Consider the following 25,924-nt stretch of genomic DNA (forward strand, 5'->3'; position numbering starts at 1 on the left):
CATCATCATGGTCGGAGGCGGAAGGGGGCAGTGATTGGCTCTATAGGATGCAATTAGAGTTGAGAATGTATAATCAACAAGCCCACCGTAGATCTTTTGGCATTTGTTAGTAGCACATGCATGTCATAACTACACGATGTGTAAACCTTCTTCTTTCTTGTGAGGAGGCCAAGACTATATATCATGTAACATAAGGGACGTTTTGTTCCTGGGTGTATCTACACCCTGTATGGCAAAAAAAAAATCAACAAAAAGTTAAAAAATTCTGAAAATATTTTTGAAACACAATTGATCTTTCATTGTACTTGTGAGAAAAATTCCACAAAAAGAACCCCCCCCCTTTGACTTCTTTTCAAAAAAGACAAATTTTTAGCTAAAATAGTGTCGATAGTGACCTATAATAGCAAATTATTTTTGTCTTTTTTGCCCTAAAGTCAACGTTAGTTTTTTCGTGAAAATTTATATACTAGCGCGAAAGAAAGTCAAGTTTATTCTAAAAAACTTTTAAACTATTTTGACTTTTTGTTTAATTATTAGAAAAAATCCCCCATATAGGATGTATATACAACCAGATTCCGAAGTGTATTTCCCGTAACATAAGCCCTTACAAACATATACTCTCTCCGTTCCATAATGTAGTGCATATAGTTTTTTGAGAAGTCAAACCTCACACTTTGACTAAGTTTACAAACAAAAACGTTTACATTTAGAATGCAAAATATGTCTCATTAGATTCATCATAAGATGTAGTTTTATATTTTATATATTTGGTATTGTAGATGTAAATATATTTTTTTATAAACTTGATCAAAATTTGCATAGTTTGATTTTTCAAAAAATGTATACAGATTACATTATGGAACGGAGGGAGTATTTACAAAAGTTAAATAATGTGTCCAAATCCTTAGGGGAGTACTAAAAACCCATGGGGGTGTTGAAAGTCTTCCATCTGCGTCCATCAATTGTGCGCCTTGAGCAAAGCTTGTTATCATCTCTGTGCCTTCATTTCAGCAGAGCAAACTTGTTTAATCCCAGGAGTTTGTAGAAGCAGCGCCCGAAAAATCATCGATGTAGACTAAAAGATATCGCTGACTACACGTTGTTCACTCCGTTTGACAGTGCAAAAGACAAATGCCGGACCATGGGAACCAAAGGAGGCACCATCTTCCACACACACACCTAACATTTGGAGGTAACATTTACGTTCGTTATTTTATTTTTGCGCAGACCAAAATCCACACGTGTGGCACAATGCCCAAACACAGTCGATGTCGTTCGATTCATTTGCACAAATATTGAAGAAGTTGCCATCTGGGTCGAGAGCCACGTAAGCACCCAGCGTCATGTGTGCATTATCATTTAGTGCCACATGTGTGGACGCTCCTCGCCCGAACAGACACACGACGCTCGCCCGAACATGTGGGCGAAACTGCTCTTCGCCCACACGACGCTGACGGTGATAGATGGCAAATACAGCTATGCATGTATGACAACTGGTTAATCACACACGGCAACTATGGTTGACCATACATGGCAACTATGGTTTAACAACACGTGGCAACTCCAATTAATTACATATTATGCATAAGTGACAACTAGTTAATCACATACGGCAACTATGGTTAGACCACACGTGGCAACTCCAATTAGTTACTCATAGCAACTATATTTAATGATACATGGCAACTAAAGTTTTACACATGCGTTCACGCTCACAGGGTGGGGGTGAGCAGTTGCCACAGAGAGTTGTGTGGGCCGTCGTAGCTGCACCCAAACGTGTGTGCAGTTTTAGTGTTCGCCCACACAGGGTCGTGTGGGCTGGCTCCTGGATACAACCGGACGAGTCATATGGTCGGATGTCCATTGTACCACACGTGTGATAGTTATCGGCATCCAAAAGTTTTTCCCCTAAAATTTTACATGTGGCAATTTGACTGTGACAAGGAACCCATCTATTTTCTTCAAAAAAAAAAACATTTGCAAAAAAATTATTTTTGATGCGCAGGAGCATACGCTCCCAACAGCCTAATTGAATTTCTGAAACTAACCCATTTTGTTACGAGTCCATTCTGACTGTACTCGCACGAATTACAAAGCGCCAATCTTCTTTTGCCAATTTTGCGCGACGACCACATGCAGAGCATGCAGAGAGAATGCAACGGAAGAAATAGCGCGCACATAACTGAGGCGCAGACCTAGATCTGATCAACCACACCGGGGAATTTCCATCAATCCTCAATTACACGACCTCTTCAGCACAGGAGATGGAACTTCTAGCCAGGCCAACAAATATAGTCAGAGCTCAACGGTAAGCTGAAGCGCAATCATCATCTACTCTAACAAGCAGCTAGTGCAAGACTCAATGCCTAAATCACCAAAGTTGTACGAATCTGAACATCTAATCTAGAGAGATCGCCAGTAGCCAGCAAAAGATTGCAATATGGAGCTAAGCTATGTCACGGAAGGCTTTCCGTGTTGGTGCTGTAGAGATGATGACCGGATCACTGCCTAACTGCAACCGCGACGACCTGGTTAGTACCTGCGAAAAAAATCAAGGCGAAAAAACCCAGCAGTTACATCTCTGAATCAGAAAGTGCACAGTTCGATACTTTTCTGGTGCAAAAATAGAACAGGCTCTACATGCTACCTTGAATTTCATGCAAAGACACCACACACATATCATTGGTATTATTATTCTACTAGAGCGCTAAATTAACGACTGCTGTGCTGAGTGAAATTTGGTGGTATCGACACGCGGACAGACAGAAAAGGGGAAACACAACGAAGCTAACTTCAGATGCGCTCACAAACGTGCGGGTTGCAATCGCCTTGTTATTAATTCTGATAATTTGGAGGTTATTGAAACGATGAATAATGTCGGATGGTCAGCAGGAGCGGCGGCGGCAATTTTTTATGATTGCTATTTTTGGCGTGTGATTTTCCTACCTCTAGGTTTGAACATTGTAATAGGGAAGCCAATAAGGTTGCGCACGAGCTTGCTAGGTTGGCTAGATTTTCTTCTACTGTTGATTGGTTTGAGGAGCCTATGATTGAGATTGTACCTTTCCTCACAAACAATGTATCTGTTATTTCGGTTGAATAAAGTCCATATGTTTTTCAAAAAAAAAACTTCAGATGCACTCATCCCATTAGACAAGGATAAAACAGATGGTAAATTGATAAAGAATAGAGCATTAGATCAATCACATAACTGCAGCATTTTTCGTTTTCAGCACAATTTAAGCTCATCAGTGACACCAGCCCAACACAGTAATCTAAATCATCAATAGAGCTATTTATCATTACTGAAAACACCAATTGAACAATTAGAAAGCGGCAAGTTTAGACTTGTCAAATGCCATTTGTCGAAATAGTATGATTCACCATGAGACTAAGCCTTAAATTCCACTGCTTCCAGAAGCGTCACAATTCAATGTAAAGATGCCAGTAGAATATAAGTGGATGCACAGTACATTGCAAATAGGCCAGATAAATCGAAAAGGTTTATTATGGAGTACCTCAAATTGTGTTCGTTTTCTTGCCAGCAAGAATGCGGGATATTTGGAGGCCTCTGCTGAAACCTTCATTGAACAGTACCCTTGTCTGCATTTCTTGAAATCCTGGCAACCAGGACAGCAATGCAACTGGTGCCATAACAATCACTCCAAGCAGTATCTCATACAAACGCGCCACAGAAATAACACTGCCCCACACCACAGTGGATTCGATGAATGGCCTGATCACCTGAGCAATGGAAATCAAGCCCCAGCCAGTAGGAATGAATGCCAAAAGGCCAGTGAAGATGTCAATGATTTGAAACTTAGTAAACTTCAGGAATAATATCAGCACCAGCACTCCCAGAACGATGATAGCAGTCTGGACAACCCGGTAGTAAAGATGTTGCTTTGCAGCATACGTGTCCCTGGTATAGGACATCAGGACAAAAACACCAAAGATCACTGCCACACATATCCAGGAAAGCAGATACACCGCAATACTTCTGCTTCCGTCTGCGATTTTGAGCTGGTATACAACCCCATACTGAAAAAAGAAGTATCTGAGATCTAACAGTATCTCCAAAATCTTTCCCCAAAGGCCAGTAGTCCGCAGATGATCTTGCTCCTCATACCACCACACTTCCCAGCTGTGCTCAGCCTTAGAAAATATACCTCCTGGAAACCAGATCCAGGTCATGAAATCCTCGAAATCATACACAGTTTTCAACCAATCAAAGCCAGAAGGATTAAATGCAAATGGAGCCATGATCCAGGACACCACAAGAAACCAGCTTGATATCATCATGACTATGTAAACAAGTGTGTTCCTGGCAATCACACTGTGAGCGGCATACACGGTCAATATTATTCCGAGCTCTATAGCCTTTATGAAGTGGCTCCTAGCATATAGCCTGTAATTTTCAGCAAAACTCTTATGCTGCACAACAAAGCCACGGCCAGTAGCCCGATACTTTGCACCACCATGAAGAATTGTTCGGCCATAGTAATGGCTTTTTGTTCCCATGGAAAATGTGTAGAAGACAGACGAAAAATTCATCTGCATTGTGAAAAAATCCCAGACAGCAGGTAGAAAACCTAGTTCAAGAGAATTCTCTAAAATCATTGGCAGGGCAGTGAAGAATCCGAGCTGTATGACAAACTGCTGATTTAGCACAGCACCCAAGGCTTTATTGTTAGTAGCATTAGCACTTCCCTGAATTCCAGCCTCCAGACCACTCAGGGCCAGATACAGGCGCCCCCAAACAAATGTGTAAACTGTCAAGACCACCAGCATTGTGTTGAAGTAGAATCCCACTGTTGTATAAAACACAGAAAGCATCCGGAAAAAATCAGTTCTATGACCAAGTCTGTAGATATCCCTACTCAATGTCTGTTCACCATTGCCACTGGATACCTTAGCCTCAAACATCGATATCTGATTAAGCCCAACATCACGCCCCTTGCCAACCTGGATGTACTCATGGTGGCTAACATTTCCACCACGCAGGGTGCAGTTGAAACCTGCAAATATGTCCTCACTGATATTGATTACTCTCGATGCCTTACTTAAACCACCCCGGGTCAGAAACCAAAGGCGATCAAATACATCAGGATGTCCATAATGCATCCGAACCTTCAGTGGATTAGCTAGCACACGCTGCCCAAGGGTAACAAAGCTTGTCTCTTGTGCAGACATGAACCAAGCAAGTGAAGAGACAGATCCAGTGAAAACATGTTCTCGAACTCCCAACAGGGTTGGCTTTTGGCTCCCATGATAATAGTTGTACTGTTGTAATAGATTGCGCATCTTGAGAGCCTCCTCAAAATAATTATCTTGGTTCATGTCAATTGTTTGCACTGCATCGCCTCTTGTGAATATGATGGCATGGTTCTGGTTTTCGGGTTTACCTTCTCCAAGTTTCAGTTGGCCTGGCAACCTGATCCTGTATATCTCAACCTCTTTCTGCAAGTCCTGGTCAAATTTTACAAGGACAGAATAATATTGTATACCACCCATCTCGTGGACCTCATCAACATAAGCAACACGAAGGGCCTCATTTTTCTTCATAAGAGACAGGATATCTTCGGCACGTGGATCTTTCCCCTTTTTCTGGTTTCCGTATATCTGGCAAGCGACCACATAGGTGTACTTCATGAGAGCAGCACCATCTTCCTGGCCTTTAAACAACTGACTGACAGTGCTGGCTCCTCTGTTCAACCTCCTTTGAGGCCGTTGTTGCAAACCATTGTTCATAGGATACACATCATTTTCATGCCTAATGGAACCAAAGCTAGCCAGATGTTTTGTTCCTTCTGTAATGTCAATCTCAGAGGCAGTATCAAGAAAAGCAAGCATCTTGAGAGCCCTGTAATAGTACATCATTCCCCTAACAGTCCGTGATAAGGTCTGACCCCTATACGAGGCCCAAAGTCGGAGCTCCTGAAATTTCCCAGCCCAAATATCATCATCACTAACCATTCCCTCCCTCCTCATACGTTCTAAAAAGTTCGCCCAGTCATCTTCATAAATCTTCTGAAGATAAAACAAGATTGAGATGCCATCTTCATTTTCACGACGAAGCTGGTCCTTGTTGTACATGACGTCTTCGTTGTAATATGGAGTCAAAACACTGAATGCCACCATCTTCTCAACTGTGGGAGCACGAGGCATGTTCATGAATAGGGAGTTGCTGAAGAAAGCTATACGCCGCCTAGCCTCAGGGTTCTTTGGGACATTGTTCATGGAATCCCTGGATGTGAGGATTGTATGGAGGCGCCTCACCTGCTTGTAGAAGCTAAGATCATTCTCACCAGGGAATTTTACGGCATCCTCAAAGAGCAACCCAGATTCAGTCAACCTTGACGGTGCTAGCCCCTCTTGCCGGAGCTGTTCAATACCCTTCCTGGTCTTTGGAAAATCATGAACTGCAAGGACATAGAGAGTCTGCAAGGTGTTGACTATCTTGGTCTGATCTTTTTTTTCCTTCAGTAGCAGTTCCACTAAGGTGATTACAGATGAATGGATTTTAGGTAACAAGTCTAGCCTGTAGTATTCAGAGAATTTCCCGTATTCCATTGCGTTATCAAATGCAAGGAACAGCTGATTGACAATAACGTGCTCATCCGTCCTCTCCTCAATGATCTCCAGCAGCAACTGGCGTATGCTGTCATAAGCTTCAATCACAGCACATCGCCTGTACTCGATGCTAGATATCCTACCCCAGTGTGTCCTGTCATCAGCCACTAGCTCTTTTGCTTGACTGAGAGCAAGAAGCAGCTCATTGTTTAGCAGCAAGCACGGCCACCGCACCACACGAATTTTCCAAACAACTGGTGGAAGCTCAAGAAGCTCAACTTCCTTGTCACTAACAATGTCTTCTTCCCTAAATGTCAGAATGATCTCATTCCAAATCAGTGCAAATCTCTTTGCTTCGACCTCATTTGCTTCAATTTTCCTATATGGGCGGCCAAAACCGTATCTCAGCTTGAGCCGGTGAATTGCATCATACAGTTTACTCCGGATGCCACCATGCAACTTGTCCAGGTGCTCCTCTGGCATCAAATTGAACTGCATTGCACTTGCAAAAAACTGAAACCTCAACCGCAGCTGCTCAACACTGCGAATCTCCCCCAGATGCGAGAAAAGACCGATTAGTGCCCCTGTAAGTGATGAGAAGACTGCATACCATATCTGGATATCCATGAGGTAAATGAGGACAACTGGGAGCCACAGGATGATTACAGCAATCCGCTCCGTGTGGGGCATGAACTCAAACCAGTTACGCCGGATGTCATGGAGGCTGAATATTGTCTTTGTGGGGGACACCATCGGCTTAATCTGGAGGAAGTAGCTGAAGCTAAACTTAGCAGCAAGAAGGCAGATCCAGAACAGGGAATACTTGATGTTATCTATTAGTCCCTCCCTCAGACCACGGCCTACAAATGTGCGCGTCTGGAACCACCAGGTGAGCACATATAGAATTCTCCAATTGGTTTTCTCCGTAAAATTCCGAACCCAAGGAATGATGAACAGCACCAACGCAAGCACCTGTGGGATGACAAACACAGCAGCTGCTTCAAGGAAATTTAACACCCTGGTTTCGGCGGCGAAGGACCACCTGCGATCTCGCCACCGCTGATCCCACATCCGCACATAAAGCACGCTGAATGTGATAGTCCACCCTGCAGCAACAAACGCCTTGAGGACCATCCGGACAGAGATGAGCTTAGTCTCCCTCGACACAAGACTGTATTGAGTGCCCGCATCAAGCAACGCCTGCATAAAGCGCAGCCCAGCCCAGGTGATGAACACTGACAGCACCCGGACCTGGATGTCACGGTGCCTGAGGGTCTCCCATGGAATCCCGCTACCATTCCATGCAATGATCATCGCTGCCTGAAAGAACAGAATAAGCATCACCCATAACCGGTCGAAGCTGCGGTAGACATTCCAGAAAGACCGCTGCTCTACAAAACCAGTCTTCCCAACACGGCCAAACTTCCCCGGCGGCACAAAGAAGCCCCTTGATGAATCCAGTGGCCACCGGAGCTTCTTGAAGACTCGCCGGCTCCAGAAGTACTCATTCACATCATCATAATTTCTCCACGCTGAGTGTGGCTTGGTCCCATTCCGGCTTGCCTCAACCTCGGCCTTGAGCACAGTATAAATCGGAATGACAACACGGTTCAGGAAAGCCTCCTCACCGCACACAGCAGGGATTGCAAGCCGCCCTGTCTCAATATCGATAGAGCAGTCCATGACATGGCTGAGGTCGAGGGCCATGTAGTGGAAGATGTAGCAGAGGCACTCCGGCATGAACCTCAAATTGGCAGCCTCCCCCCAGATTAGCAGGTACAGCGCCGTGTAGAGGAGGTCCCTGCGGGTGTCGACGCCGACGGTGGCCGAAGCACCGGTCCGGCGGCCGGCGCTGGGCACGTGGACGTGCGGCCTCTGGCCGAGGTAGGCGCACCAGGCAGTGTAGTTCCTGAGGAGCTTCTTCCGGATGTTCCGGGCGACGGAGGAGTGGAGGACGTCGGCGGGGTGGTCGGCGGGCAGGGTGCCGCCGGCGCGGAGCTGCGCGTTGGCGAGGAGCAGCACGAGGTGCTCCCGCTGGTTGCGGACGTTGTGCAGCTGGAAGCCGAAGGTGGCGCCGAGCCAGTCGAAGAGGTCGGCGCGGCGGAAGTCCCAGGCGCGCATGAGCGGCGGCTGCGGGAGGTCCTCCGCGTGCGCCATCGCCTCCACCGCCGCGCGCACCTCCGGGAACCGCAGCGACGGGTGCTGCCCGTGCATCACCACGTCCTGGATCGGGATGATGTTGTACGACGCCTGGACCGGCGGCTGCTCCGCCGCCGCCGCGGCGGTGGGGCGGCGGTTGCGCAGGTGGCTCATCCCGTCTCACGCAGCTGCAAAACAGGAGGAGGCGTCAGTACTAGTCATCAACAAGAGCCACATCATTTCCGGCGAACTAGGGCACTCTACACACATGAGGAGGAGGAGACGGCGGCGGGTGAGGGGGGAATCATGCGACGTTTGTCTGGTTTCTCCGGCGTGGGGTTTGAGGGGTTTGCTTTGCTTTGCTTCTGGGGTTTCCAACCATGACCCGACTCGACCCGCTCGCTCGCTAGTGTTTCCGTGCGCTGTACTTTCCGGTGGGATAATGATGACGACGATAAGAATGATGAATGAACGAGAGTTTGATGATGTGCTACGAGTCCAACTCAACAGCAGTTCTAAATTCTGATCCTAGGTTTCGTCTCGGTGAAGCCATGGAGCCAGCAGAATTGGCACTCAACTGACTCGCTGTTTGCAAAATCTAGGGGATTAATTTTAGTGGATTCTTTTCTTTCTTTCTTTTTGCGATGTACTAATTTTAGTGGATTCGCGTAGATAGCTTTTGGTGATGATCAATATAGGCGTGCATTAATTCTGCTGGAGAGCCGTTTCAGCCCATTTCCAGCAGCAGACGAGATGAGCGGAAAAAGGGCTAGAGGCGTGACAGCTTTTGAATTGTGGGTGAGAAAGCATAAGAGCTTTTAATATTCGGAGATTTGGAGCCATATGGCATATGAGTCCATCAGACTTTTTTGTTTACTCCTATCCCACAATTGGAAACATTTGGCTACATGCCGCTCACGTGCGGTGTCCCCGCTTATTACCCGCTGAAACAACCAGACCGCCAGCACCGGGGGGCAGCAGCAAGCACATGTAGCCAAATGAATCAGCATCAATATCTCATTTATTTTATTAAGATTAACAGTAACGTGAAGCAATATCGCAAGGCCGAAGAAATTTTATAGAGGAGGAAAAAAAAGACAGAACAAAATCCGAATGTTGGTGGTGTAGAGTATCTATCGCCGATGGCCAGCAACTGCTTTTGGGGGTAACCAGTGGCCGTGACACTTGTTTTGGGGCATAATTTTTTGCTAGCTCCTTGTGTTTAAAGCCTCCAAGATCGACGCTTTCTGTTTTGCTTTCACCCGTCGCTGTTTGTGTTATGCCGCACTAGCGAGCTACCAGTCAGACCTCCCCGCGTTTGCCGTCAAAGCGAAAAGAGGCTCAGATAAAGACCAATTTGCCTTTCGTAATTCCTGGGCTCAAAACACGTCGTCTTTTTTGCCTGAGGAAAGGGAAAACTAGATCTAACTCGCTGTCTCTTTATGCACAACCCCCAAAGTCCATGTAATTTTTGTTATTTCTGGTTTCCCTGTACCGATGAAAATCGAAGTTTTGCACACAAAAAAGAAAAGACCACTAAACGATAAGCACCTAGCGATTACAGACCACTTACGATAAGCTAGCACAAAACCCTAGCTATGGTGTGCTGCAAATTTGAATCCATGGCCTCTAAACTAGACGTTACTACTAGTACTGGTGAGTGACACCAGTTTTTTTACTCATCAGCCGCACGTCGCTGCTTGCTTGCGTTGCGTCCGCTCCGTAGCTTGACGCCATGCCAAAAAGGTGCAACGCACGCCGCAAGGGGACGCACGCAGGCGCATCTCAACGAGAATGGCTAGTGGACCCGCCACGTCTCAGTTCCATCAGAGGCGGCCATGTGCCGCCAGATCAACGCGATACGGGCTAGCTCAACGACACTGAGACGTGGGCCAGCAGGAGCACGTGGCGGGCCCTGGTAACCAGCAGAGGCTATAGGCGATATTTCCTTCCAGGAGATAAACTCGTCAGTCGCCGCTTGGTGAGGCCCACGAGACGAGCAGCAACGGCATCAGCGGGAGAAAACTACGGGACTGCCACTGACTGAGCACCCCGCTCCGCTCCGCTCGGCTCGGGCGACGGCGCGACCCGTTCGAGCTCGGGGAACCTCGACTGCGAACTGCTAACGGCGATCTACGGGAGCAGTAGTAAAATTCCGTCACCAAGGCGTTCGCGGGGGAGGATTTAGAACTGTCACCTGATCAATCGACCGGCGGCGAGGAGCGGCCGCCCGCCGTCTCCGTCGAGACCCTCGGCTTCCGCTGCGGCGGCTCAATCTTCCCTTTTTTTCTTCTTTATATCACAGCTGATTCGGAAGGGAGGGAAAACAAAATCTGGGAATCAAAATATGCCAATTAGGAAGAAATTTTGGATAAGAACACGCAGGGGGGAGGGAGAAGAAGGAGTCGCCGGAGCAACCGAGAAGGATTCATTACCCCCCAGGCGTTTGTTTGGCCTTCCTCGATCTCCCCTCTCCCGCTGCCGTTGTTGTGCCGCCTCCCGCTCGGCTTCTCACGACTCGCCACTTGCTCGGCCTTGCTGCCGCTAGCGCATTTGAGACGTTTCTCCCCTTCTCGTCCGCCGCGGGGGAGAGGAGAGAGATGCTCTTGGGTGGGGCCGGCCCGGGCCGTCATTCGGGAACTTGGTTATTCTCTCCTAAACGCTACACAAGTCCCAACTGTCCTCATCCATTCTCTTCTGTCTCTCCAATCTAACTCCAATCCAAGCAGAGAAATGAAAATGTTTCCGAGCTGGAAAGACAGTGGGGCGCCCATACTCAGATATTCTCGTGATTTTCGTAGGCTGGGAAATATTGGAAAGGACAAAAAAAATACATGTACGAAAAAGGTGCGGCTCCAGCTGGAAGAGCGAACCGTTCAGTGTAGACTGTAGTACACACTATGATAAGATCAGGACAACACATCAACATGATGGACAAAAAAGTAGACAAAATTCAAAACGTACGTACTAGCAAACATCACCTGACATTGCACACTACAAAATGACAAGATAACTGGAAATAATTTGCTTCAGAACAGATCTCCGTAATCCAGTTGTGCACGTGCACGAGTCAGGGGGGTACATGAAATTCAAGCTCAATGTTTGTATGTACATTGTACGGACAAATCAACAGACGGCATCATATCAAATCTTATTTATTTAGATTGATTTAGACAGATATCACGACACCACCCTGTGGCACACACGGCTTCCAGCGAAACAGGGCCTGGACGAAATCACCACGGACGAGGGGGTGCTCCGGACCCTGATTCGTTCAGCCTGTCGAGCAACGCATTGAAATCTATCTGCTGCCCGCTCTCGGTCATCCTCTGGATCACATTCAGCACCTGGTCCCTTGGATATCCCATGGTGTTTGCCTTCTCAATCATATCTCCATATGGATGGCCACGCATCATGTGATGATGCGATGACCCTGGATGGCTCACACCAGCACCACCTGGAGGCATCTGTGGTGCCTGGGCTGCAGAAGGACCATTGGGCGGGTAGCCGCCATACGATGTGTTGTAACCCCCCTGCGGATGCCCCTGTGGTGCATACTGCGGAGGATAGGCCCCCTTACTTGGAGGCGGCCCAAAAGAACCCTGGCCTGGAGGAGGAAGCTGCTGCCTTTGCATGCTGTGCTGCGGTGGTGGCTGAGACGGTGGGATGCCAGGTCCACCGTATGAATATTGCACTTCCGAATGACTCCCACCTGATGGAGCAACGGTGTTGTATGGTCCTTGCATAGCCGCGCTGCCAGGCAGAGTTTCAGGGGATGGGTTCAATGGCTGGTGGGGTGGATAGCCACCAGAGTAGTTTGGTGGGGGAGTGGAGGGTCTCATCTGAGTTTGCACATGAGGATGTTGTGGTTGTGCTGTCTGAGGAAGATGAGGGTTGGATTGCTGTGGTTGCAGCTGTGGTGGAGGGAACTGTTGAGCATTAGACAACTGGGACTGCTGCGCTGGTTGTGCTGGAAACTGCTGAACATTAGGCAGCTGGGACTGCTGCGCTGGTTGTGTTGGAAACTGGTGAGCATTAGATAGTTGGGGCTGCTGCACAGGTGGAGGAAATGGCTGGGAGAAAGGCTGCTGTTGCTGAGCCACTGGTGCAGGAGATGAACGAGAGGGTTGCTGCTGCTGCTGCCACTGCTGCTGGTAAGGAGTGTAAGACTGGGGCTGGGATTGATTTGCTGACTGAGGCTGGGATGAAGCATGGACATCTTGAGCTTGAGGCCTTAATGGCAGGTATTGCACCTCTTGTTGTACTTGCTGACCCTGTGTGTCCTGGTTGCCTGGAGCTTGGTGTTGTGGGTAGTATACAATGGCTTGGCTAACAGCATAACGGTCCTGCTGCGGTACAAGAGAGCTAGGGGCTGTCTGCTGCACAGGTTGATCATTGTACTGTTGGACTGGTCCAGAAGCTCTAGGTACAAGTGCCGATGAGTTCACCTGATGAGGTAAAGCAAGTGCCAGCTGCTGACTTGCTGCATCTCGCTTTTCTTCAGGCTTCTTTGGCTCAGGGAAAGAAGGCGTCAGCACATCTTCTTTCTTTTTAGATTCATCGTGTGTAAGTTGAAACTTGGCTAGCTCCTTCTGAGTATCCGCTAACTCTTGCTTGTCTCGAAGGATTTGAATAGACCTGTGCACCTGCACCGTTTCAAATTTTAGTCACGGTTAGAAATTTCTTAACAGATTAACACTCAAGATCTGTCAGCGAAGCACGTATGAAAATTAAAGTACAAAAATGTACTGGCTAGATCATCTTGGGTTCTTAACAGTATTTCTTAACAAAACAATGTAAATGTTATAGTTAGAACCATCACAAGTTATGTGTACTGTATATGTATGCTTCACCTGCAGCTACAAATTTGCCACCGAGACATAAATATATTTAGCATAGGAGTGGAGCGCATAACAGGCAACGAAAACAGGTTCATCATTAAGTAGAAAATATCATTCTTCATGTGCATTCAGATCTCAGTGACAGGGACGTTTATATCTTCTGTTGTGTCACTGTCCATGGGTTGGCTTAAATGTGTTTCCTTGAGAGAAAGATCATCGGTTGTTCCAGCTCTATGTTGAGATACCAATGGCTAGAATCTGGAAGGTGCAGATTAGGCACATACAGTGATACAGGTTGATAATTGGCTCAAATACGACTTATACAAGGGCCTGGCCATGGACAGGCCACAGTAAGATGAAGGGCCAAGCAAGTCCAGACGTCCTAGCTGATTGTCCTTTCCTCATAAACTGACTTCCTAACATGCAGTGTGCTTATAACTTGCCATGAGAGTGTAGAACTAGAACAATGGTTAAAGGGCATCAGATTAGAGGATCTGCCCAAGCATCCCCACAAAAAAGCCTTACATGAGAAACAGACAGTAGCTTGCCCGGAATTAATACCATGGGTACGAGATCAAGCCTGAGCATACTTGGGATAACTCGTAGTTGCATGTAAAGACTCCCAAGTGTCTTTATGATGATTTACTTTTGATTTAGTGATTCAGGTAGGACCAAAGGAGTGATAAGATTTGGAACATGCACGAAACTTCCCATGCATGCAACCAAAGTGACCAAGGTGATTTCTCAACAATTTTGTGAATTCGTGGTCAAAATTGCTTACTTGTTATGTTAACTCAGATTTCAGATTATTCACCTATTCCTCTAAGATAAACCACCTATGCCAAAAAAAAACATGGTATGCAGAGAAAGTCATCATGGTTCGGACCTAATAGGTTTAAGTAACCATATTAAACAATCAGTTCAGCTTAGCTTGGGATTTCTAAATAACTGGAAGTAACAGATCAGTAGGATAGGCCCAGACAAACCCTGAACTTTGGGCTTGATCAACTTCAACCTCAGATGAGAGATGCCTGGGTTGGCTACTTCGCTGGCCAAATACGCTCATCTAGTATTGAGCTCATCAAAATCAAACTGCCAAGAGTCTCATATCATTTAGGATATCATACTGGTTATAATCAGTAAGTACCCACTCGAACTTGTGCTGCATCTTCACTGAGGCGTATAAGCACAGAGGATACAGTTACAGTGAATGAAACAGCCTGATGCATTGTTCTAAGATTGAACATAATGTGTAACTGCAATTTGTTTCAACTAACCAAGAAAAACTGGTTGGAGTGGAACAAAAGAAATCACAGGAGGTAATACTACAGAAACATAAGCTAGAAAAAACCACAGCAGAACAACAAACGATGTAATATAGATTAAATATATCTGAACCTTATACTTACTATACCGATGGCTTTCGCTACTTAGTCTGAACTCACAATTACTAGATGATCAATAGAATAAATAAACATATTGGAGCAACAAACTGGAGCAAACATTTACAAGGAAAGGAGTAAACTTCACATGTAAGTGATATACAATGTTTGATGCAACGGATCATGGATGGCCCGTCGGCCAAAGATGAGAGAGTGTTCATTGCCATCCACACGGGGTTGATCCCTATGATGAACGAAACGTGCCGTACTTAATCGGAGTACACACCACATTGTGTCCCTCCAGTATTTTCCTCATGTGTAGGCAACACACAAGCACACACGCGCGCGCGCACACAGAGTCACACACTCGTGTTTATTTGTGCATATGATGTTGGTGGTGTGTGTGGCTTGTGTGCATCCGCCTTTTACTCCCTAACAAAATATTCTGATGTAATAATGTCCAAGATAGTTTCATCCAGAGACACAATAAAGTGCATACACATCAAATAAATTCATAGATATGATATTAGTAATATATCAATGAATATATGGCATGATATTAGTAATATATCAATGAATATATGGCATGATTGCACTGATAATACACCTGAAAGAACTATATTATCAAAACGGCCTTACTCTAAATAGTACTCCCTCCGTTCACAAATATAAGATGTTCTAACTTTTTTGTGAATAGGATGTAGATAGGCACACTTTATGTGTTTGTTCACTCATTTCAGTCTGCATGTAGTCCATATTGAAATATCCAAAACATCTCATATTTGTAAACGGAGAGAGTAGTATTTACTTACTTCATGTAGATGTTTCTCAAGAGATTTTAATCTTAGATCAGTTTCATCACGAAGCACATCAGCTCGAAGCTCGCCTATGGACCTCTCAAGCTTATAGCAATAAATCTCCAGTTGTGAAAGCCTGCTGGTGATTCCTTCAAGAGACCTTAGCAAATTATCAGCATATTTCTTCATGCATTTCTCAACAGCAGAAAGTACATCCTCTTTGGCATAACTCTCTTGTTCATAAACTTTAACAGATGGTCTCCCAAATCTGCTCTCATGAAAATCCTGTTGCAAAAGTACAAGAATGAGTACTGGAAGTAATGAATGAAGGTTGAGCATTATAACCACAGCGATTATAAAATAAGTTCGTCGCTGGAACCAAAACAAAACCCTCCAGCATCCAGCAATACAAAGGGCATTGCTATGGAATTTCCAGCATGATTCAAATTGTTTTCAAACTGATCCCTTAAATTTTCCTATCTATTGACTAGCATTGTAGTAACAATAAGCTGTGCAGGGTTTGAACAAATAGGTGATATATCCCAGTGAAGTTAAAGTATACGACCCAAAAGTCTAAAACACTGGATTGCGACATTTCTATACTACAAGTATAAACATGCACGAGTTTCCCTCAATCACGATACATAAATCAATCAAAATTGTTTAAAACATAGGGCGCATAATACCCTGGGCAGAAGCACAACTGACGCGTAATAACAGTGAAAATAGAGATTTTCCCATGCGAACTCGTCATGGGACACTTTAACCCAGTTTCATTTTCCTTCCTCCCAAATTCCTCCAACGGAACGGAGGGATCCGCAGACCAGAACCGAAATTTAGCCCCAAGCTTCTACCAGAGCTTGGCACGCCAACAAATACTGCTCGCGGAAGGGATCTAAGGGAGGGAAGGGACGATGGATACCTTGTCGACTGGATCGGGTCGCTTGGGCTCGGAGGGGGCGGCGAAGTCGTCGTAGGAGCAGAGCACGTCGTCCGTGCCGAAGTCGAAGCTCCGAGTGCCGCCTGCGGAGCCGCGGCCTGAGGGCCCGCCGGAGCCGGACATCGCAGGGTTAGGGTTTTGGTCGCGATGGGGAGCTTGCTTGGAGGGGAAGGGAAGGGGATGGGAGGGCGGTTGATAGGTTGCAGGTGAGGAGAGAGGAGGAAGAAGGACGGATCGATTGATTAGTCTGTGCTGTTTGTTTTTACTTTTTATTAGGGCCCTCTGGTGTGTTGATTAAGCAAAGGCCTCGCCGTCCCGGCTGAGACGATAAGACTAGACTAAGTTTTGTATAGCGACGGGTTATCTCTTTTTGCTTTCTTTTGGTTACTTTTTTATATATATTGAGAAGGCTGGTAATCGAGCAAACAATAGTGAAAATTGTCTCTTTCAGACTTGCGTGTTTCTTCAGTTAAAAGCAATTTCAAAAAAAATGGCTGGACATAGTTTTTAGGGGGAAATGGAAACTAGAATAGCTGTATGATTCATATGCTTGTTTTCATCTGTTGCTTACTTGCTTTGCACTCTGCTTGAAAGAAAAATTCCTTTTGACTTTTTTTTTGCGAGAAGGCCAAGGATATATTAAAATTGTTCCCTTATAAAATGATTCTTGCATAAATAGAAAATAACATACATGTCCTTGGGTATAACGTTGACGTCTTCCTCCTGCACTCGTTGGTGGCGCGCTATGGGCAAAGCTCCATGGCACCTTTGGTTCTCCAAACTAACCTTGGACCTAGGGTAACGTTGTTAACACAACAGAAATGAAGTCATGAGTCGGAGCCAAAAGAAGCCGACAACATCGAATTGCATATTATATCGTTGTCCTGGGAAGAATGCAACTAAGAGGCTGAACAATCATCCCCGATCCGTCCAGTCAGCACCAGAGAGGCCTAACCTCACTAGCTCATTGATGAAGCCGAACCTAACCGTGCTTCGTCGAATGGAGAAGCCAAAAGACCAAAACACGAACCATCATCGTCCACTTCGTCAAAGACCACCTAGATGAAACATAGACAAACGAGGGGGGGCAGATCTGGCCCTGGCCGAAGCTTCACGCGCCATGCAGCGACGCCAATCGACATCATCGGACCGAGGACATGAGAGGAAGGGATTTATTCCACGCCTTCGATGATGCCATCGCCTCGCCACCACCGGCCTGCACCGAGCCTTAACCAAGGCTAGGACTGTTGGGTAACGTAGTAATTTCAAAAAAATCCTACGCACACGCAAGATCATGGTGATGCATAGCAACGAGAGGGGAGAGTGTTGTCCACGTACCCTCGTAGACCGACAGCGGAAGCGTTAGCACAACGCGGTTGATGTAGTCGTACGTCTTCACGATCCGACCGATCAAGTACCAAACGCACGGCACCTCCGAGTTCAGCACACGTTCAGCCCGATGACGTCCCTCGAACTCCGATCCAGCCGAGTGTTGAGGGAGAGTTTCGTCAGCACGACGGCGTGGTGACGATGATGATGTTCTACCGACGCAGGGCTTCGCCTAAGCACCGCTACAGTATTATCGAGGTGGACTATGGTGGAGGGGGGCACCGCACACGGCTAAAAGATCAACAGATCAATTGTTGTGTCTTTAGGGTGCCCCCTGCCCCCGTATATAAAGGAGCAAGCAGGGGAGAGGCGGCCGGCCAGGAGGGGCGCGCCAGGAGGAGTCCTACTCCCACCGGGAGTAGGACTCCCTCCCTTTTCCTTGTTGGATTAGGAGTGGAGAGGGAAGGAGAGAGAGGGGGAAAGGAAAGGGGGCGCCGCCCCCCTCCTTGTCCAATTCGGACTTGGGGGGAGGGGCGCGCGGCTGCCCCTTGGCTGCCTCTCCTCTTCCACCAATTGGGCCCATGAGGCCCAATAACCTCCGGGGGGTTCCGGTAACCCCTCGGTACTCCGGTATATATCCGATAACCCCCGGAACCATTCCGGTGTCCGAATATAGTCGTCCAATATATCAATCTTCATGTCTCGACCATTTCGAGACTCCTCGTTATGTCCGTGATCACATCCAGGACTCCGAACAACCTTCGGTACATCAAAACATATAAACTCATAATATAACTGTCATCAAAACTTTAAGCGTGCGGACCCTACGGGTTCGAGAACTATGTAGACATGACCGAGACACGTCTCCGGTCAATAACCAATAGCGAAACCTGGATGCTCATATTGGCTCCCACATATTCTACGAAGATCTTTATCGGCCAGACCGCATAACAACATACGTTGTTCCCTTTGTCATCGGTATGTTACTTGCCCGAGATTCAATCGTCGGTATCTCAATACCTAGTTCAATCTCGTTACCGGCAAGTCTCTTTACTCGTTTTGTAATACATCATCCCGCAACTAACTCATTAGTTGCAATGCTTGCAAGGCTTAAGTGATGTGCATTACCGAGTGGGCCCAGAGATACCTCTCCGACAATCGGAGTGACAAATCCTAATCTCGAAATACGCCAACCCAACAAGTACCTTCGGAGACACCTGTAGAGCACCTTTATAATCACCCAGTTACGTTGTGATGTTTGGTAGCACACAAAGTGTTCCTCCGGTAAACGGGAGTTGCATAATCTCATAGTCATAGGAACATGTATAAGTCATGAAGAAAGCAATAGCAACAAACTAAACGATCAAGTGCTAAGCTAACGGAATGGGTCAAGTCAATCACATCATTCTCCTAATGATGTGATCCCGTTAATCAAATGACAACTCATGTCAATGGCTAGGAAACATAACCATCTTTGATCAACGAGCTAGTCAAGTAGAGGCATACTAGTGACACTCTGTTTGTCTATGTATTCACACAAGTATTATGTTTCCGGTTAATACAATTCTAGCATGAATGATAAACATTTATCATGATATAAGGAAATAAATAATAACTTTATTATTGCCTCTAGGGCATATTTCCTTTAGTCTCCCACTTGCACTAGAGTCCATAATCTAGATTACACTGTAATGATTCTAACACCCATGGAGCCTTGGTGCTGATCATGTTTTGCTCGTGGACGAGGCTTAGTCAACGGGTCTGCAACATTCAGATCCGTATGTATCTTGCAAATTTCTATGTCTCCCACCTGGACTAAATCCCAGATGGAATTGAAGCGTCTCTTGATGTGCTTGGTTCTCTTGTGAAATCTAGATTCCTTCGCCAAGGCAATTGCACCAGTATTGTCACAAAAGATTTTCATTGAACCCGATGCACTAGGTATGACACCTAGATCGGATATGAACTCCTTCATCCAGACTCCTTCATTTGCTGCTTCCGAAGCAGCTATGTACTCCGCTTCACACGTAGATCCTGCCATGACGCTTTGTTTAGAACTGCACCAACTGACAGCTCCACCGTTCAATCTAAACACGTATCCGGTTTGTGATTTAGAATCGTCCGGATCAGTGTCAAAGCTTGCATCAACGTAACCATTTACGATGAGCTCTTTGTCACCTCCATAAACGAGAAACATATCCTTAGTCTTTTTCAGGTATTTCAGGATGTTCTTGACCGCTGTCCAGTGATCCACTCCTGGATTACTTTGGTACCTCCCTGCTAAACTTATAGCAAGGCACACATCAGGTCTGGTACACAGCATTGCATACATGATAGAGCCTATGGATGAAGCATAGGGAACATCTTTCATCTTCTCTCTATCTTCTGCAGTGGTCGGGCATTGAGTCTTACTCAACTTCACACCTTGTAACACAGGCAAGAACCCTTTCTTTGCTTGATCCATTTTGAACTTCTTCAAAACTTTGTCAAGGTATGTGCTTTGTGAAAGTCCAATTAAGCGTCTTGATCTATCTCTATTGATCTTGATGCCCAATATATAAGCAGCTTCACCGAGGTCTTTCATTGAAAAACTCTTATTCAAGTATCCCTTTATGCTATCCAGAAATTCTATATCATTTCCAATCAGCAATATGTCATCCACATATAATATCAGAAATGCTACAGAGATCCCACTCACTTTCTTATAAATACAGGCTTCTCCAAAAGTCTGTATAAAACCAAATGCTTTGATCACACTATCAAAGCGTTTATTCCAACTCCGAGAGGCTTGCACCAGTCCATAAATGGATCGCTGGAGCTTGCACACTTTGTTAGCTCCCTTTGGATCGACAAAACCTTCCGGTTGCATCATATACAACTCTTATTCCAGAAATCCATTCAGGAATGCAGTTTTGACATCCATTTGCCAAATTTCATAATCATAAAATGCGGCAATTGCTAACATGATTCGGACAGACTTAAGCATCGCTACGGGTGAGAAGGTCTCATCGTAGTCAACCCCTTGAACTTGTCGAAAACCTTTCACAACAAGTCGAGCTTTATAGACAGTAACATTACCGTCAGCGTCAGTCTTCTTCTTGAAGATCCATTCATTCTCAATGGCTTGCCGATCATCGGGCAAGTCAACCAAAGTCCACACTTTGTTCTCATACATGGATCCCATCTCAGATTTCATGGCTTCAAGCCATTTTGCGGAATCTGGGCTCACCATCGCTTCTTCATAGTTCGTAGGTTCGTCATGGTCTAGCAACATAACTTCCAGAACAGGATTACCGTACCACTCTGGTGCGGATCTTACTCTGGTTGACCTACGAGGTTCAGTAACAACTTGATCTGAAGTTTCATGATCATCATCATTAACTTCCTCACTAATTGGTGTAGGTGTCGCAGAAACCGGTTTCTGTGATGAACTACTTACCAATAAGGGAGCAGGTACAGTTACCTCATCAAGTTCTACTTTCCTCCCACTCACTTCTTTCGAGAGAAACTCCTTCTCTAGAAAGATTCCAAATTTAGCAACAAAAGTCTTGCCTTCGGATCTGTGATAGAAGGTGTACCCAACAGTCTCTTTTGGGTATCCTATGAAGACACATTTTTACGATTTGGGTTCGAGCTTATCAGGTTGAAGCTTTTTCACATAAGCATCGCAGCCCCAAACTTTAAGAAACGACAACTTTGGTTTCTTGCCAAACCACAGTTCATAAGGCGTCGTCTCAACGAATTTCGATGGTGTCCTATTTAACGTGAATGCAGCCGTCTCTAAAGCATAACCCCAAAACGATAGCGGTAAATCAGTAAGAGACATCATAGATCGCACCATATCTAGTAAAGTACGATTACGACGTTCGGACACACCATTACGCTGTGTGTTCCGGGTGGCGTGAGTTGCGAAACTATTCCGCATTGTTTCAAATGAAGACCAAACTCATAACTCAAATATTCTCCTCCACGATCAGATCGTAGAAACTTTATTTTCTTGTTACGATGATTTTCAACTTCACTCTGAAATTCTTTGAACTTTTCAAATGTTTCAGACTTATGTTTCATTAAGTAGATATACCCATATCTGCTCAAATCATATGTGAAGGTGAGAAACATAACAATATCCGCCTCGAGCCTCAATATTCATCGGACCACATACATCTGTATGTATGATTTCCAACAAATCTGTTGCTCGCTCCATAGTTCTGGAGAACGGCGTTTTAGTCATCTTGCCCATGAGGCACGGTTCGCAAGTTCCAAGTGATTCATAATCAAGTGGTTCCAAAAGTCCATCAGTATGGAGTTTCGTCATGCGCTTTACACCGATATGACCTAAACGGCAGTGCCACAAATAAGTTGCACTATCATTATCAACTCTGCATCTTTTGGCTTCAATATTATGAATATGTGTATTACTACTATCGAGATTCAACAAAAATAGACCACTCTTCAAGGGTGCATGACCATAAAAGATATTACTCATATAAATAGAACAACCATTATTCTCTGATTTAAATGAATAACCGTCTCGCATCAAACAAGATCCAGATATAATGTTCATGCTCAACGCTGGCACCAAATAACAATTATTCAGGTCTAAAACTAATCCTGAAGGTAGATGTAGAGGTAGCGTGCCGACCGCGATCACACCGACTTTGGAACCATTTCCCACGCGCATCGTCACCTTGTCCTTAGCCAATCTTCGCTTAATCCATAGTCCCTGTTTCGAGTTGCAAATATTAGCAACAGAACCAGTATCAAATACCCAAGTGCTACTGCGAGCATTAGTAAGGTACACATCAATAACATGTATATCACATATACCTTTTGTTCACCTTGCCATCCTTCTTATCCGCCAAATACTTGGGGTAGTTCCGCTTCCAGTGACCAGTCTGCTTGTAGTAGAAGCACTCAGTCTCAGGCTTAGGTCCAGACTTGGGTTTCTTCTCCTGAGCAGCAACTTGTTTGCTGTTCTTTTGAAGTTCCCCTTCTTCTTCCCTTTGCCCTTTTTCTTGAAACTGGTGGTCTTATTGACCATCAACACTTGATGCTCCTTCTTGATTTCTACCTCCGCAGCCTTTAGCATTGCGAAGAGCTCGGGAATCGTCTTATCCATCCCTTGCATGTTATAGTTCATCACAAAGCTCTTGTAGCTTGGTGGCAGTGATTGAAGAATTCTGTCAATGACGCTATCATCCGGAAGATTAACTCCCAGTTGAATCAAGTGATTGTTATACCCAGACATTTTGAGTATATGCTCACTGACATAAGTATTCTCCTCCATCTTGCAGCTGTAGAACTTATTGGAGACTTCATATCTCTCAATCCGGGCATTTGCTTGAAATATTAACTTCAACTACTGGAACATTTCATATGCTCCATGACGTTCAAAACGTCGTTGAAGACCCGGTTCTAAGCCGTAAAGCATGGCACACTGAACTATCGAGTAGTCATCAGCTTTGCTCTGCCAGACGTTCATAACATCTGGTGTTGCTCCTGCAGCAGGTCTGGCACCCAGCGGTGCTTCCAGGACGTAATTCTTCTGTGTAGCAATGAGGATAATCCTCAAGTTACGGACACAGACCGTGTAATTGCTACCATCATCTTTCAACTTTGCTTTCTCAAGGAACGCATTAAAATTCAACGGAACAACAACATGGGCCATCTATCTACAAACAACATAGACAAGCAAAATACTATCAGGTACTAAGTTCATGTTAAATTTAAGTTCAGTTAATCATATTACTTAAGAACTCCCACTTAGATAGACATCCCTCCAATCCTCTAAGTGATTACGTGATCCACACCAACTAAACCATGTCCGATCATCATGTGAGATGGAGTAGTTTCAATGGTGAACATCACTATGTTGATCATATCTACTATATGATTCACGCTCGACCTTTCGATCTCCGTGTTCCGAGGCCATATCTGTTATACGCTAGGCTCTTCAAGTTTAACCTGAGTATTCCGCATGTGCAACTGTTTTGCACCCGTTCTATTTGAGCGTAGAGCCTATCACACCCGATCATCACGTGGTATCTCAGCACGAAGAACTTTCGCAACGGTGCATACTCAGGGAGAACACTTATACTTTGATAATTTTGTGAGAGATCATCTTAAAATGCTACCGTCAATCAAAGCAAGATAAGATGCATAAAAGATAAACATCACATGCAATCAATATAAGTGATATGATATGGCCATCATCATCTTGTGCTTGTGATCTCCATCTCCGAAGCACCGTCATGACCACCATCGTCACCGGCGCGACACCTTGATCTCGTAAAAATTCTGGTGTCCTTGCCCAATAATAAGCACTAGCAGGTTGGTGAAGCATAATCCGTAGCATCGTTGTCGTCTCGCCAATCTTATGCTTCTATGACTATCGCTACCGCTTAGTGATAAAGTAAAGCATTACAGGGCGATTGCATTGCATACAATAAAGCGACAACCATATGGCTCCTGCCAGTTGCCGATAACTCGGTTACAAAACATGACCATCCCATACAATAAAATTTAGTGTCATGCCTTGACCATATCACATCACAACATGCCCTGCAAAAACAAGTTAGACGTCCTCTACTTTGTTGTTGCAAGTTTTACGTGGCTGCTACGGGCTGAGCAAGAACCATTCTTACCTACGCATCAAAACCACAACGATAGTTTGTCAAGTTGATGCTGTTTTAACCTTCGCAAGGACCGGGCATAGCCACACTCGGTTCAACTAAAGTTGGAGAAACTGACACCCACCAGCCACCTGTGTGCAAAGCACGTCGGTAGAACCAGTCTCGCGTAAGCGTACGCGTAATGTCGGTCCGGGCCGCTTCATCCAACAATACCGCCGAACCAAAGTATGACATGCTGGTAAGAAGTATGACTTATATCGCCCACAACTCACTTGTGTTCTACTCGTGCATATGACATCTACGCATAAAACCAGGCTCGGATGCCACTTTTGGGGAACGTAGTAATTTCAAAAAAATTCCTACGCACACGCAAGATCATGGTGATGCATAGCAACGAGAGGGGAGAGTGTTGTCCATGTACCCTCGTAGACCGACAGCAGAAGCGTTAGCACAACGCGGTTGATGTAGTCGTACGTCTTCACGATCCAACCGATCAAGTACCGAACGCACGACACCTCCGAGTTCAGCACACGTTCAGCCCGATGATGTCCCTCGAACTCCGATCCAGCCGAGTGTTGAGGGAGAGTTTCCTCAGCACGATGGCGTGGTGACGATGATGATGTTCTACCGACGCAGGGCTTCGCCTAAGCACCGCTACAGTATTATCGAGGTGGACTATGGTGGAGGGGGGCACCGCACACGGCTAAAAGATCAACAGATCAATTGTTGTGTCTTTGGGGTGCCCCTGCCCCTGTATATAAAGGAGCAAGGGGGGAGAGGCGGCCGGCCAGGAGGAGCGTGCTAGGAGGAGTCCTACTCCCACCGGGAGTAGGACTCCCTCCCTTTTCCTTCTTGGATTAGGAGTGGAGAGGGAAAGAGAGAGAGGGGAAAGGAAAGGGGGGGCGCCCCCCCTCCTTGTCCAATTCGGACTTGGGGGGAGGGGCGGGCGGCTGCCCCTTGGCTGCCTCTCCTCTTCCACCAATTGGGCCCATGAGGCCCAATAACCTACGGGGGGGGGGGTTCCGGTAACCCCCTGGTACTCCAGTATATATCCGATAACCCCCGGAACCATTCCGGTGTCCGAATATAGTCGTCCAATATATCAATCTTTATGTCTCGACCATTTCGAGACTCCTCGTTATGTCCGTGATCACATCCGGGACTCCGAACAACCTTCGGTACATCAAAACATATAAACTCATAATATAACTGTCATCGAAACTTTAAGCGTGCGGACCCTACGGGTTCGAGAACTATGTAGACATGACCGAGACACGTCTCCGGTCAATAA

General features: G+C 45.8%; 2 protein-coding genes and 1 non-coding gene across 5 annotated transcripts; all 3 read right to left on the bottom strand.

Annotated features, from left to right (window-relative positions):
* Positions 1-1,976: 1,976 nt before the first annotated feature.
* LOC780609 (callose synthase 11) lies at positions 1,977-11,399 on the bottom strand. Of its 3 annotated transcripts, none has more exons than XM_044501914.1 (4): positions 11,148-11,399; positions 10,910-11,017; positions 3,519-8,900; positions 1,977-2,539 (listed from the first exon to the last, which is right to left on the bottom strand). In XM_044501914.1, exon 3 carries the CDS (start codon positions 8,884-8,886, stop codon positions 3,520-3,522), a length of 5,367 nt encoding a protein of 1,788 aa, XP_044357849.1. In that variant the 5' UTR covers positions 8,887-8,900; positions 10,910-11,017; positions 11,148-11,399; the 3' UTR covers positions 1,977-2,539; position 3,519. The 3 variants fall into 3 exon arrangements, with proteins under 3 accessions (XP_044357849.1, XP_044357847.1, XP_044357848.1); XM_044501912.1 differs by having other exon boundaries at positions 10,910-11,045; positions 11,148-11,351; XM_044501913.1 differs by lacking the exons at positions 10,910-11,017; positions 11,148-11,399 and adding an exon at positions 8,981-9,169.
* Positions 5,811-5,891, bottom strand: LOC123081183 (small nucleolar RNA J33). The gene has a single exon (XR_006438680.1). It is a non-coding gene; the product is annotated as a small nucleolar RNA J33 (small nucleolar RNA).
* Positions 11,400-11,714: 315 nt separating the features above from the next.
* On the bottom strand, positions 11,715-16,959 carry LOC123079205 (protein tfg-1). The gene is made up of 3 exons (XM_044501915.1): positions 16,655-16,959; positions 15,748-16,017; positions 11,715-13,358 (listed from the first exon to the last, which is right to left on the bottom strand). Exons 1-3 carry the CDS (start codon positions 16,793-16,795, stop codon positions 11,949-11,951), a joined length of 1,821 nt encoding a protein of 606 aa, XP_044357850.1. The 5' UTR covers positions 16,796-16,959; the 3' UTR covers positions 11,715-11,948.
* Between the last annotated feature and the right edge of the window lie 8,965 nt (positions 16,960-25,924).

Source organism: Triticum aestivum, chromosome 3D, assembly GCF_018294505.1.
Source record: "Triticum aestivum cultivar Chinese Spring chromosome 3D, IWGSC CS RefSeq v2.1, whole genome shotgun sequence".
Lineage (NCBI taxonomy): Eukaryota > Viridiplantae > Streptophyta > Magnoliopsida > Poales > Poaceae > Triticum > Triticum aestivum.

What these genes read in the sequence shown, in the direction of transcription:
- LOC780609 (XM_044501914.1), bottom strand. Translation starts at nt 8,886, where the DNA reads ATGAGCCACCTGCGCAACCGCCGCCCCACCGCCGCGGCGGCGGCGGAG.
- LOC123079205 (XM_044501915.1), bottom strand. Translation starts at nt 16,795, where the DNA reads ATGTCCGGCTCCGGCGGGCCCTCAGGCCGCGGCTCCGCAGGCGGCACT. An exon ending in GACCCGATCCAGTCGACAAG is followed by an intron (nt 16,018 to 16,654) that starts GTATCCATCGTC and finishes CTTTTGCAACAG; the next exon opens with GATTTTCATGAGAGCAGATT. An exon ending in TTGAGAAACATCTACATGAA is followed by an intron (nt 13,359 to 15,747) that starts GTAAGTAAATAC and finishes GAAACGGTGCAG; the next exon opens with GTGCACAGGTCTATTCAAAT.